Genomic DNA, 15,288 nt, shown 5'->3' on the forward strand with positions numbered 1-15,288 from the left:
GATGCTGTGAAGATGTAGCCCTCAATATGCCAGCAAATATGGAAAACTCAGTAGTGGGCACAGAACTGGTAAAGGTCAGCTTTCATCCCAATCCCAGAGAAAGGCAATGCCAAAGAATGTTCAACTACTGCCCAATTGCACTCATCACATATGCTAGGAAAATAATGCTCAAAATTCTCCAAGCTAGGCTCAAAAGTATGTGAACTGAGAAATTCCAGATATTCAAGCTGGAATAAAAAGTCAGAGGAATCAGAGATCAAATTGCCAGCACCAAGTGGATCATAGAAAAATCAAAGGTATTCCAGAAAAACATCTGCTTCATTGACTATGCTAAAGCCTTTGTGTTGATCACAAGAGATTGTGGAAAATTCTTCAAGAGATGGCAATACCAGACCACCTTACCTGCCTATTGCAAAGTAGATATAATGGTACATTAATTATATATTGAGTACTACTATTTACAAGGTATTATTCTAAGTGCAAGAGGTGATATCACATAGCTAAACAAACCGAAAAGGCCTGCCTTCCTGGAGCCTAGACCCCAGTGGATGGAGACAGACAAAAGAAGATTATATGTAAATTCTACAATATGGGAAGTGGTCAGTGTTATTGGAAAAGATAAAGCAGCAGAACAAGGCAGGTGGGATTGGGAAAGTTAAGGACAGAGGGCAGGGTGGCCATGGATGGCCTCACCTACAAGGTGAGTTCTCAACCAAGGTGTACAGGAAGCAGATGCTTGGTTATCTGGGAAAGACTGGTTCTGGGGGAAAAGTCCTCCAAATGGGAGTAGTGTGACTGACTGACATGTTGGATGAACAGCAAAGTGGCCGGAGCATCTAGATCAGAGACCTGGGCAGGAATGAGGGGCAGTGTGGGAAGTGAGGGGTCTGAGAAAGAAGACCAGGAGTGACAAGTCATAAGGACATCTGGCTTTTACTCTGGGGGAAATGAGGTGACTTCACAGTATTTTGGCCAAACTGGTGCCATGATCCATCTAATAATCACCAAAAACGAACAAACAAAAAGCAGCAGCAAAAAACCGAGGTCACTCCGATAAATCTATTCAGATTGTGACAAGTAGAAAATTAAAAGGTGGAAATCCTGAGGTGAGGTTGGAGATGGTAGAGGCTCCCTGTGCGGTCAGAGCAGGGCAGGAGCTGCAAAGGTTCAGTCTTTGGAAGGCAGATGCAGCCAGATCCTGGTGACAGGAAGTAGGGGAGAATGACAGTCAAGGATAATAGAATCTGTAGAATTTTCTTTAAAACTGTGAAAAAATGAACTGCTTTACAACACAAAGGCTTACAGGCTTAATTGTGGCAAGAATTTTTAAGTGTCAAATATAGAGCTGTTCTTTTACAAAAGCTAATGGTCTACACTGACTGATGGTTTAAGTAATTTCCAAAGAAGACTAGCAAATAATTTATAAAATCCAACACCTGTAATTTATCCTTTCAAAGATTGGCCATATAAGTAGGAAAATATCAGTTTTTTGACTGAAAATTGGGTTATCATAAGATTATCCTGAATACAGTTGTTTGGAAATATTTTTGTCATGGTTGTATGATTTCATTGCTGAAAACCATGTCAACGTTTCCTCTGTAAAATGGGTTATATCTGCACATTTGAAAATTGTAAATAGATTTTTCCTAGGAGTTAAACACCTTCCAAATATAGTAGTCAGAATTATTTTTCATTTTTATCTGAATGTCTTTTTTAGTTCTGGTGAGCTTTTATAACCAAAAAGCAAAATAATCTGAATTTAATACCAAACCTGTGAAATGCTGCAAACAAAAATTGTTCACACATTTTGGAGGGCATTGAATAAACATCTTTCAAATTCTGAAGTTGCTTTGAAAATTTATATTTTCTTCCTTCAGAAACATTTATCTTATTTGAAGGAGATTAATCGTGAACAACTTCTGACACCTCCTAGAACATATTCTCATAAGTTAACTTTTAAAAATAGTCTCTGCTTGCCATTTATAAAAGAAAATGTTCATAGTTTAAGGCTCAGTGAAAGCATCACCTCCTATTCTCCCTCATCCTGTTCTTAAATCTTCCTTTGATCTTCCACAGCAATTGCCCGTATTTTTATTAACTAGATATGCATCTAGTTATTTTAAGTTCTTCTACCCTATCACCTATAAACTCTTCCAGGACTAAGACTGTGATTATTAATTATTAAATTATTAAAGAATTATCAAATTCTTTATTTGCTAAATAAAGGCATTACATCTCTAAAACACTGTGATGCTGCCATGTACTTTAATACAGTTAGTTTAATACAGTTAGTTTTTTCTAATAGTAGTAGCAGTGGTATTTTTATAATGTTTAACACTCACCAGACTTACCTGGGCACTTTATACTTACCACCTTACCTGATATTTACAGGAACCCTTTGAAGTAGGTGTTATTGTTGTCTCCATTTTATTATAGAGGAAACTGAACCACAGTAAGTTTAGTGACTTCCCAAAGTGTTATTTTCATTATTGTTATTTCAGTTTAAATGAAGACACTAAAATTTGAGATCAGTTTCAGAATACATGTTCATAACCATGGTGTATAGGGCTTCCCAGGTGGGACTAATGGTAAAGTATCTGCCTATCAATGCAGGAGACATAAAAGACGTGGATCCGATCTCTGGGATGGGAAGATCCTCTGGAGGAGGGCATAGCAACTCACTCTAGTATTCTTGTCTGGAGAATCCCAGACAGAGGAGCCTGGTGTCTAGAGTCCCTAGGGTCTCAAAGAGTAGGACATGACTGAAGCGACTTGGCACCCAGGCAAACATGGTGTATACTGCCTCTTGATGCTTTTCCCCTGGGATTATATTGCTTATACAAATGCTACTGCATATACTTGGGCCCTGTGAGTTTCTCATCTTCCAAAAAAGAAAAAAATAAAAAAGAATATTTCCTGTCCATGAAGCATAAATAGGAAGGCAACCTATCCAATCTAGACATTGTCAGGAATGAAACTTGTCAACAAGAGGGGCTGCTCTTTCACAGGTAGGGAGGTCCCCACTTAGGGAAAGAACACAGACCCAAATACCAGGTCTGCTGATCACTTGCTCGATGACTACTGGAGAGACAAATGTCTCAGTTTTCTTATCCATTTCATGGGGATATTAACAGAACTATGTTAAGTATGGACTGTATGTTAATGTGGATATTAACTATGGACTGTGCTATTATACACTTTGTTGTTGCTTAATCTCTAAGTCATGTCCGACTCTGAGTTCCTATGGACTGTAGCCCGCCACGCTCCTCTATCCAGGGAATCTTCCTGAACCAGGGATTGAATCCGTATCTCCTGCATTGGCAGGCGTATTCTTTACCGCTGAGCCACCAGAGAAGCTCACTATACCCTTTAAAAGATAACATTTATGAATGGCCAGGTGAAAAGAAAAGAAACTTACACGAGCTGGCAAACTAAAAATTTTTATTCAGATTGTTTCCTACTACATAAAAGCTAGCTAACGATCTTTGCTATTTTTATAACTGTATCTTAAGAATTGAATAACAATGAGGTCTTTCTTATTGTGGTATTGTTGCCTGTTGAACTATTTCAGGCTTCCCTCACAGCTCAGTTGGTAAAAGCCTAAATATTCTTCCAATTTAAGTTACATGTAAAGTAGTCTGACTATTAATCATACATAGATCAAATTTAACGTATAAAGGGAAAATATGAAAAATCAAAGGAATCTTGCTTTCATGCTTAGTTGCTCAGTCATGTCCAACTCTTTGTGACCTCATGGACTGTAACCCATCAGGCTCCTCTGTCTATGTGATTTCCCAGACAAGAATACTGGAGTGGGTTGCCATTTCCTCCCCAAAGGATCTTCCCAACCCAAGGATCAAAATTGTGCTGTCTGTGTTTCCTGCATTGCAGGTGGATTCTTTACCCGCTGAGCTATACTAGCATAAAATGGAGTGTGAAGTCTTTAGAAGTTGAGGATTAATATTCTCAAATGACAACATTCAAAGCAGGAAGAAAAGAAAAGTGTGATGCATGGAAATCTCCTCCTGCTATTGTCTCTTTCCATGGAAATGCTTTATTTTCAGAAATCATTCATCATCTTAACTAAGATATGCCATGTGACCACTCCTCATCTCTAGGAAGACTGGGAAAATTCACACTTCTCAAAGGGGAATAAGCTTAGTCATTGACTTGAATCTCTGCTGCTTTCCAAGGGGACTACCTTCCCTGACAACATCGCTGCCCACCTGAAACCAAAGTATTTTAATAGCTCTGTTAGCTAGAAAAAAAGAGCTGAAGACACTAACACAGAAATGTTTAAACAGGTCTTTTCAGAAATCCAATAATTACTTCAATGTATTGAGAATTTTAAATAGCTAAAATACAGGCCAACATTTTAGAAAAGAAATACATCAGTAAAACCAAGTTGCTGTTGTGATAGTTAAAATATGAGTCTCTATATACTCAACAATTATAGTTTACTTTTAGCCCATTGAGAAGAGGATTACATTATGAACTAACTTGGGAAATTCTCTAAGGTCATTCAATAGAGCTCTGGGGAAAAAAATGCTTTCAAAATCGGATAAGGGTTGTTGTATTGAATACAATTTGTTTTATGTATTATGTTAGAAAATATGTAACTATTATAGGAAATTACTGAAGTGGAGTGTTAGGTTATAATATCAATAGCCTGGAATTAAGGTGAGTGAAATAACTTCCTGGCAGCAATTTATGTTTTGGAAGTTGTGTTTTCCGTAAATGCTAGGTATAAATATTAGCAGAAAAATGCATGTATCATATCAAGTATAGTGCAAAAAGCTGCTTCTCTTTTTTCTGTGCTTTTAGATTTCTCATTAAAGAAACTAAATTAGGTAATTTGTCATTATAGTTGCAACTATATATTAGATTGTTGGTGTTTTAGCATTATAAATGGTCAAATCCCATAAGTAGCATTGGGATAGAAAAATCTAATAGTATAAATATAGTTCTTACCTGTACTCAACAACTGATTAAAATGCACATATTAGTCATTTATACCTTGAATTCCTAAATAGCTTCTCTGTTAAACACAATTTGCATAGGTAACGAATGAAAATAAAACTATATAAAATCATGTAAAAACAGAATAAAGTATCATATTTCCAAATTAATCAAAATAGGATTTAGAAAACTAATTGGCAACATGCAATTTTAAACTTTTAATTTTATATTGGAGTATAGCCAATTAACAGTGTTGTAATAGCTTCAGATGGACAGCAAAGGGACTCAGCCATACATATACAATAATCCATTCTCCCCCAAATTCCCCTCCCATCAAAACTGCCACATAACCTTGAGCAGTTTCCTGGACTGTATAGTAGGACCTTGTTTTTCATTCATTTAAAATACAGCTGTGTGTAAATTTGATCCTAAACTCCCTAACTATCCCTACTCCCACCCAACCATAAATTATTTCTCTAGGTCTGTGAGTCTGTTTCTGTTTTATTAATAAATTCATTTGTATCATTTCTTTTTAGAGTCTGCATATAAGGGATGTCATGTGATATTTCTCCTTCTCTGTCTGACTTAACTTCACTCAGTATGACAATCTCTAGGTCCATCTATGGGCAACATACATTTATTAATCCTACATCTAAGCTCTTGAATTTTTACATAATTTCTGGCCGAGTTTTAAATTAATATTTTGGTCTGAAAACTTTTTCAATCCCTATCTGTTACAGGCAGTAAGCACAGACCCCGTCCCAGTTAAATTACACTATGACAAATCTCATGACCAGGTCTGGGTGCTCAGCTGGGGTACAATGGAAAAGACTTCTCCAACACTGCAGGTAAGTCCCTTTCAGTGTGTCTGAGAAAATGATGATCTTTAAAACTTTCAGTATCAATGATGTTCTTTCATCTAGATCTTCAAAGAAAGGGGGAAAAAAAAGTTGATACACAAATACATTTTTGGTTAGGAAATATTTTAGTTTAGATGTTCCAAACATTAGATTTATATGCCAAAGGAATAACCTATAATGACAACCACTGTGCAGGAGGAGGGGGTGACTATGATGGATTGTTTGGCAATTTCCAGCTTCCCTCGAATTTTCTTTTTTTCATCTCTTTAGAAAGGTATGTGGGGAGTGTAGCTTGTGTAGTAGAGCCCAGGAGAGTTAGACAGAGTCTCAAAGCAGGTCTTCAGTTTTCTCCAAACACACAAGATTTTACTATCTGAGTGCTGGTTCATTTCTAACTGGGGAATACTTACTGTCATTTTTGTAAAATTTGCTTATGATTTGAAATTGACAGATAGATGTGTATATACATATATATACACACATTTTGACAATGACTTTTGTAGAGATGTTAAGAATCATCCCACACACTATATAACCATCTAAAAATGGGTTATTTCCCCCTGAATGTCTAGTAAAAATATGCTAATAAGATTTAGTAAATTTTTAAAATATATGCTGGGTAGAAGTGAAAGGTTAGTCTCACATCTAAAAATATAAAATAAAACGTAGTATTTGAGAATTACTCTTAAAATATGACATACAATAAAATTTATTTATATGAAGAGTGTGTGTGTGTGCATTTAGGTATGTATAAGACAGATAGATGATATATAAATAGGTGATAGATAAGTTGGTGATAATAGATAAACAGATATATAGACACACTGGCAGGAAACACAGGGTCTCTGAATCAGAGGACAGACTGTCTCTTATCCATGGAACCTGTTACCATTTATTCTGCAGTGCCTACCCTCATGTGGTGATGCAGTGAGAGTTTAGAGTCACCCTGAATAACCAGCACAGTGCTACTGAGTCAAATCATGAGTTTCTAAGTTATTTTAGGTGGCTAGCACCTCAGTCCTGGAGAAGGCAATGGCACTCCACTCCAGTACTCTTGCCTGGAAAATCCCATGGATGGAGGGGCCTGTAGGCTGCCGTCTATGGGGTCACACAGAGTTGGAAACGACTGAAGTGACTTAGCAGCAGCAGCAGCACCTCAGTCCACCATCTCATGTGAGAAATAGAGATTGTTACTCTGAAAAATATACAAATCTTCTCCTGGAGTAGAGGAGTATGTCAGTATCCTGGCAATGTAGTAATTGGCTCAGAGGAATTAAGTCCCTAAATCTCTCAGGAGCAATACTTCATCTCCAACTTCCAAAGGCATTTTTGCTATGCCATCATCTTTTAACCAAACTTTTTTGCTCAGAAAGACCTGACTCAGCAGAAATGTCAAAATATGTATGGATAATTGTCTCCCAATAAGATTATCAGGAAATGTCTTCCAAAATAATGGGATCTAAGATTTATTTGAAAAAGAGAATTGATTTTCCTTTGGAAAAATTGAATTGAAACCAAACACCATTGTCAAGCTCTCAGTTTTGCTAGTGTCCCTGTGCCATGATGGTGAAAGACTCACATCTAGAGACTGCTAGGGTATGAGGCTAGGAAGTACTTCTTTGCTCTAATGTTTTGTATCTTATAATGTTACCCTCTTAAACTTGAACATGCACAACATTTTATCAAGGATCTGAAAGCCCTTCTCTGTGTTTTCATGTTATAAACATAATTAAATCTGTATGTCTTTGTCCAGTCTGAAAGCAATATTTATTATATATTATTTTATGTGATATTTATAATTAATTAATATAAACCCATAAACTGTCATGAAACTGTCATGATTTTAAATATTTAAGACAATGATTTTCCATCTACTGTTCTAAAGATAAAGTCTCAAAGATTTATCATAGTTATTTTTTTTCTTTTCAATGGGCATTTATGTCTTATGAAAACTTAAGAAATTCCATAAAATTCTAAAACTCATGTATCAGTCATCTTCAGTTTTACGACATAAATGCAGTGTCTGTACTACAAACACACAACAATTTGACAAGAAAATATCTCTAGTGAACAACTTGGAATAAAGTCCTTGCATTCTTCTACTGGCCAGGACATAGGCCCAGTCAGATGAGGTGACAGTGGGAAGTGGTGTCCCTCTACTGCAGCCATCGCACACAGAGAAGCAGGCAGCAGGACACTCTTAGAAATGAGCCAGGATTTTTGCAAGAGTGCACCTATTGATCAAAGTGCATCCCAGATCAGTCTGTGTCCTTGGAGTCATTAGACTCAGTCCCGAACCTGGCAATTCACCACTTCCTGCTCAATTCCAGGATCAAGAAGGGCCTAGACCCATCAGGGGGAAGAGTCCAGACTGAAGGGAACTGGGGGTGTGGCTTTGCATATTTTACAGTCTAAGACAATGACAAGTGCAGAAGAGAGGTTCAGTTAATCGGCCTTCAGGAGTGTGAATGATGTGGGATGCAATACACACATCAGAGTGTTGTTTGAGTACTAAATTCTGTGGTGTCTGTAAACTACTTAGAACACATATTAACACATAGCAAGCTCTCAGTATTATTATTGCTGTTGTCAGTCAGTACTATTATTAATTTCAAATGCATCTACATGCATACTGAGAAATATATACCTCTGTACAACCTAACGGAAAAAAATTTGGGGAGTTCCTTTGTTATAATCCTGTTGAGTTTTATTATAGTCTCGTAGACATTATTATAAGTGGCTGAAGTCCAGTGACGACTTTCTCACTGATACACATTAATAAGATAACCATGAATAAAATAGGTACAATGTCTTTAAAGTTTAACCATGTACACTGGTTCTCTCTTCCTGGGCAAATGACAGGGGAGAGGGGTATCCTTTTGGTTGGGTGGAGCCATATGATTAGTTCTGGCAAAATAAGTCTGCCATGAATGAAAATATTCAAGGTAGTTGGCTGTTCTTTCTTCATGGAAAACAGAATAAAAATACTAAAAGCAATAGATATCCTGCCAAAGACCTCTGGGAAAGTAACAGGTATAAAACAAAATGTTTATCTTTAAAAAATAAAGAAGCAGTAAAGAAGTAAGTATTTGTTTCTGTTCTGTTTTGGTTTTTGATTGTAATGTGACTGAACCTATCTTGACTGTTATAATAATTAATCTATTTTCTTGAACTTGGCAATTTCTAATGGAACTCCATGAAAGTATAATCATTGCAATGAAAAAAAATTAACCTTTCAGGGGGAAAAAAAACTAAAAAAAAAAATTATATTTACTTCTGTCTTAAAAACCAAAGGAAGACACTCAGTTTTGAGGGAGGAAAGTCTATTAGGCACTCAATAGTTTAGGATGTTTAATTTGGTAACCGCATGTAGAAAGGGTTTAAAAGAAGTAAAATAAAGGCAAGGAAGTACATTAAAAGGCTCATACAGAACAATGGCTGTGAAGCAGAGACAATAGGACAAATGTGGAGGTATGAGAAATCAGAAGGAAAAACAAAGAATTTGGTGCAAAATGGGATAAAAGAGCTTAAATGTAGTGATTTTTAAAAAAAATAAATTTGAAAGTTTTAAAATCAATTAATGGTGAATATTTGAAAAAAATCTCTGATTAAACTTGCTTAAATCTATTATTTTCAATTTATTAAAGGAAAAAAATAAAATGTAATGCAACCTAAGATTTCTAACAGCAAAAATATTTCAAATGATATATTTTGGAGTTTTCTGTCCTATGTTTCCAACTATGTTCTATAGAAGGGGAGTTTTTCACATATCATTTACTCCTCAATAAAGCTATGAAGGAAGGAAGGAAAAGGGAGGAACAAAGGAAAAAGAAACAAATTTAATAATTTGCATCATATGTATGCTTGTTTTTATATTTCTTATTAAAGCAGTAACATTTTTATAATATAGAAGTTATCAATATGCAAATTTATTTTATATTTTAAGCAGAAGTTGTTCAAGAAAAAATGTTTTCCATTTTTTCCTTTTTAGAAACAGAAGTTTCTACATTGAAATAAGCAAACAGAATTCCAATTTGCTTAATAATACACTAATATTAAGGTTTAAAATAAAGAGTCTATGCAAACAAATGCCAAAGATTTATTTCATCTCTGATCCTATTAAGGACATGCTTGGCCAAGATCTAAACACAATGTTCTGTTTAGGTGATAACCCTGGCCAGTGGGAATGTACCACACCACACCATCCACACCCAGCCTGTGGGGAAGCAGTTTGACAGGGTGGACGATTTCTTCATTCCCACCACCACACTCCTCATCACCCACATAAGGTGAGTGATTGGATGAGCATCACCTTTTAGATTTCTCTCTAATTTTGATAGAAAGTCATGGGGAAGCACTGGAAGAAAAATTCTATTATACAACAAATACACACATAATTGCACTTTGATTAACTTTGTTTCATCTGCTTGATTAACTTTTGCTTATCAACATTAGTGATGAATTTTCTGTATTCTAGTCCCTCTTATGTATAGTGGAAAATTGAATTTACAAAGGTATTCTTGCCTTTTTAAATCAGTTTTACATTTAATATTTTTTGCAAATTGTCTTTAAGTTCTTCTGATTATGTTTTTGCAAGATGCTAAAATTTGAACTTAGTTGAGTTGATCTCAGAGAAGAGAACCACTCTGAGCAAAATCCATTCAACTTATTATAATAACATTTTTGTATCATTTTGCCCATAAATAAACAAATATAACATTGTATCAGGTTGTACAGTAAGTTGAAATGAAATATTTAAGGTCTGCACTTTGAGAAAACATGTTTACTCATTCAGTCTCTCAGTGTATTCACAAGAAGTAAAAAAGTAAATACTTCTAATGATATCACTTTAGAGTATCACAGAAATGGTTTAAATGTTTAAAGTGGGAGACTTTGGATATTTACAATTTCTAAAACTACATATTTTATTGATTTATTGAAAATGTAAAGTATTGCTTAGCAATATTAATGAATCTGAATAAAACTAATATTGTATTATCTTTTTCAAGGGAATTTGGTTGAGGGGAGACTATATCACATATTTTATATGAGCCATTATTTAATCTTTGTGTATATTTGTTCACCTTGAATTAAAGTGAAAATTATCTTGTCTAAAAGTTGGAGTTTAAGAATTCTGAAACAGTACAAAATTCAACTCACAAAAATAAAAAGGGGAATTCATAAATAACAGTTGTGGCTCACAGTCAAGGTTTTATGTAGAAACTGTTCTTTGGGCAGCCAAGTATATGTTTTAAAAGAGTTTAATGTATTTGTCTAGCAATTGTTTATTATTTTCAGAATGCCTATTATGTCACTCAGCAATACAGTGATTATAATATGCTTCACATTTATTAACTGTTTTCATGGAAAATAAGTCGAACTCAATGAAAATTCAGCATATTTGAAAAGCATTTGCATAAAGAAATAATCTTTAGGTCTGACTGCAAACACTGGAAGAGTTCAGAGACTGATGAAATCAGCATAGAAACTGAAAAGGTCCCAGCTGCTGAGATACCTAAAAATATGTAATGTTTTCATCCTTATTTAATGAGGACAAAATTTTATTTAATTGACATTGAGTGTTATGTTTAATAAATATCCTTTTGCTATCTTCAAGTTGCTGACAAATTTTTACTAGTAAATCACTTAATATGTAGCATTTACTTTTATTTATCTCATCCTATTCCCTATTATTGTGTTTAATATACTTAATATAGTTTAGTACAGTTAATATATGTCTTATCAACTTTGCTTATTTTTTCAAGCGCACTATTAATACAATTATTTAAGTCAAAATTCCTATCTGTAACACTACTATGGTTAATAGTATTTGGGGTATTTTTTCCCTATAGCAAGTAAGTTATAAAATAGATACCAGAGTTAGGAGTTTAACTTTGTCTGGATGCAGTAAACACCATGTGTGGTTCTATGTTTGTATGTATAATTGATATGCTGTCAGAACATATTTTTTTAGGATCAGAATGATAACTACATAGCTGTAGTCAGAGCTAACAATTCTTGGAAGATTATGCAAATAAGCTTAGCACGTGTAAAGCAAAAGTTTTTGGTTATTTCTATATTTTATAAGACACACTGAAAAGTATTGCTTGAGGATATTTCTAAGTTCCTTTATTTCTTTTATACATATATAGTCAAATACATAGATGTTTTGCCAATACTTGTAAGAATTCTAAATTAAATTATAGCAATTCTACCAGCATATGCATGCATACTTAGTCGTTCAGTTGTGTCCGACTCTTTGTGACCTCATGGATGGTAGCCCATCAGGATCCTCTGTCCATGGGATTCTCCAGGCAAGAATATCAGAGTGGGTAGCTATCCCCTTCTTCAGGGGATCTTCATGACACAGAGATCAAACCCAGGTCTCCTGCATTGCACGAGCCACCAGCTCCTGAGTCACCAGGAAGCTCCACCAGTATATAGGGTTCCATTTTAAGGAATATGAATGATCATCATAATTCCTGTTACATTTTACAGTAATTATCACTATTACTAAAGTGAAGAGAAAGAGTAAAAATTAGCATGTATTTCCAAAAATAAACTGTTGAATATGTAAAGAATTTTTAACATAATGAGGATTTATTCCATATGAGGAGAACCTGAGGGATAAAGTCTTTTCTCCTAGCAATTCATGAAACATTTTATCCTATGCAAATGTGGCTTGTGTTATGAGATTCCTCTTTTATGAATTGTATTTTTCAGAATTTGAGACTATTTTGTGACTATTGTATTTGGTGTAAATTCTAGGCCAGATAGAAGGTCTGACACATAATATGTATTTAGTTAATATTAGTTTTCTTCCTCTGACCCTTCATTGTTACCAAACCCAGGTCTGGTTGCTCACTACTCAAAATCCATTAAAGAAGCCAGATTGGTGGAAAGGAAAGTTTGCTTTATTTTGGATGCTGGCAGGCAACCAGGGGACAGGGTGGATGCCTGTCCAAAGACCAATTCCCTTGCCCAAACTTGACAATCTAGGGGCAAGAGCTTTTATAGAGAGAGAAAGGGGAGTACAAGCAGAAACAGCACCATCAGCACTGACAGTCATCTTGATATTGGTCATTGGTCGTCTAACCAGGGCATCTTGATTGTTTTGAAAACAGTTAGTCTTTAGTTCCAGGGTCATTTTGTTTCCATTTCTTTTAGGTCAGTTCTTGGAATCGTGGCAGCTCATATCATGGCTACAACAGTCTGGTGATTATGTTGTTAACTTCTTCCACCTGGTGGGAGTTTCAGTATCTATAAGACAGCTCACAGATATGGCTCCAAATATGATCTATAGCCTTTGAGGTGGGCTTCCTGCATAGCTCAGTTGGTAAAGAATCTGCCAGCAATGCTGGAGACCTGGGTTCATTTCCTGGGTCGGGAAGATCCCAAGGAGAAGGAAATGGCCAACCACTCCAGTATTCTTGCCTGGAGAATCCCATGGACAGAGGAGCCTGGCAGGCTACAGTCCGTAGTGTTGCAGGAGTTGGATACGACTTAGCACTATCTTTCTTTCGAGGAGGCACTACAGGTCCTTGACTATGCTTAATGGGTAAACTATTATTTTTCGTTCTCCTTTGATGGTTTTCTTTGTTTCTGCTTTTTTCTCACTTCTCTGATTAAACTTATTTTTTGACTAAAGCTTTTCCACAGACAAAAGGCAGGTTGAGGACATGGGGACAAGGACCATAGGGTCCTGATCTGTTTCATCATCACACTAATTTGCTTTTCTCTCAGATAGCTACTCTCTCATTTCAAATCATTTATATTCTGCATGTCTGAAAAGCTTCTGGACAAGTGTCAGGATTTTATATCTGTTGTCGAAACCTGAACTGTGTTCACCAGTGTTAAATAGAAATGTGGAAACAAAGATTTGGGTAAAGTAAAAAAGGGTAGTTTTTATTGATTTGTCAAGCAAAGGAGGCCACAGCAGGCTAATGTCCTCAAGACTATGACCTGCCCTGGAGTGGGTAGTGAGGAGTTTTATAGTGTTCATGGTCCAGGATGTGATCAGCTTGTGAATAATTCCTATATTAGTTGGCATCAATGTGAAGTTTTAAGCATTGTCAACCTTCTGTTTTCAACCAGTCTAGGGTCTATGTCCTTGTGATCAGCAGTTTTCATCTGCTGGAGTCCGCTTCCAATAAAACCAGCTTAGGAATGTGTGTCAGGTCTTTATCTGTATCTTTCAAGAAACTGGGAGTTTGGTGATTCTGCTATGTGGCTAATTTATAGTCTAAATTGTTATGTTTCCTGGCCCAACAACTATTCTTTGTTTCTACATCTTCACATTTCCCCTTCTCTGCTGGTTCAGATGGTAAACAATCTGCCTGCAATGCCAGAGATCTCGTTTGGGAAGATTTCCTGGAGAAGGGAATGGCTACCCTCTCCAGTATTTTTGCCTGGAGAATTCCATAGACAAAGGAGCCTGGCCGGCCCATCAGTAGGGTCACAAAGAGTCTGACGTGACTGAGCAAGTAACACTAACTCTTGAGTCAGTGTTTAAAAGACAGAGACACAGGGACTTGGGCAAGGTTTTGTGTCCTTAGTCCTTCAAAACTGGTAGGCACTTAATTCATGTTTCTCATAAGAATCGAAAGTTCGGGATGGGGAACACATGTATACCTGTGGCGGATTCATTTTGATATTTGGCAAAACTAATACAATTATGTAAAGTTTAAAAATAAAATAAAATTAGAGAAAAAAAAAAAGAATCGAAAGAAAGAAGTAAGTAAATGTTACACTTGTTCCTAAATCCGACTACATAGTATTGTTCCTAAATCCGACTACATAGTATTGACGGAGGATGGTATTTCTTATGCACTGGATTTCTCAGCAGCTAACACAATATCTGACAGGTGGTGGGCACAGCATTAAGCACACAGGAATGGTTATGTGTGTGGAAGCAGTAAGTAGCAGTAAGAAGAACTTATGTCTCTTGACAGATCCCAGCCTGATTGTCCCAGCAACACCATTTCCCACTGGCTATTGTGAATTTAGCTTAATCCCTTTTTTTCTAGGAACTGGGACAACATAATATGTGAATATTAAGTTGCCCATAATAGAAATGTCAGAACTACTCATAATCTATACTGTAGCAAGGGCTGCTCTATGATTAGCTACAGATATGCTAAAAATTTTTTGTTGTTGTTTTCTCTCTGCTTGGTTTCTTCTCTATTTTCTTTTTTTTAAATCTATAATTCTCAGGCTTCTTTCATCTGTAAAGTAAATAAAAATCAAAGAACTTTAGAGAAAACAACTTCCTAATTCTATATTAAAAGATTGATATTTATAATCATGAAGTTTTTTAAAAAAAAAACTAAGTCTTCACAAAATTTGGAAAGTCATTCATTTTTTAAGAAAATTTGAAGTTCTCAGCACTTTAAAAATTCTTCAGAGCCTGAAGTAGGTCTGTTTCCTAGTAGCCTGAGGAATTTGAATTTCAGGAGATTAATTTCCGTTT

At 35.7% G+C, this 15,288-nt stretch overlaps 1 protein-coding gene across 2 annotated transcripts in view; it reads left to right on the plus strand.

Annotated features, from left to right (window-relative positions):
- FSTL5 (follistatin like 5) overlaps positions 1-15,288 on the plus strand; it is a 930,240-nt gene that overhangs the window by 858,246 nt on the left and 56,706 nt on the right. For both annotated transcript variants that reach the window (XM_024977492.2, NM_001206863.1), the window contains 2 exons: positions 5,700-5,807; positions 9,984-10,108. In XM_024977492.2, the coding sequence (XP_024833260.1) occupies positions 5,700-5,807; positions 9,984-10,108 (233 nt within the window). The remainder of the gene's footprint in view (positions 1-5,699; positions 5,808-9,983; positions 10,109-15,288) is intronic.

This window comes from Bos taurus, chromosome 17 (assembly GCF_002263795.3).
Source record: "Bos taurus isolate L1 Dominette 01449 registration number 42190680 breed Hereford chromosome 17, ARS-UCD2.0, whole genome shotgun sequence".
NCBI classification, from domain to species: Eukaryota; Metazoa; Chordata; class Mammalia; order Artiodactyla; family Bovidae; genus Bos; species Bos taurus.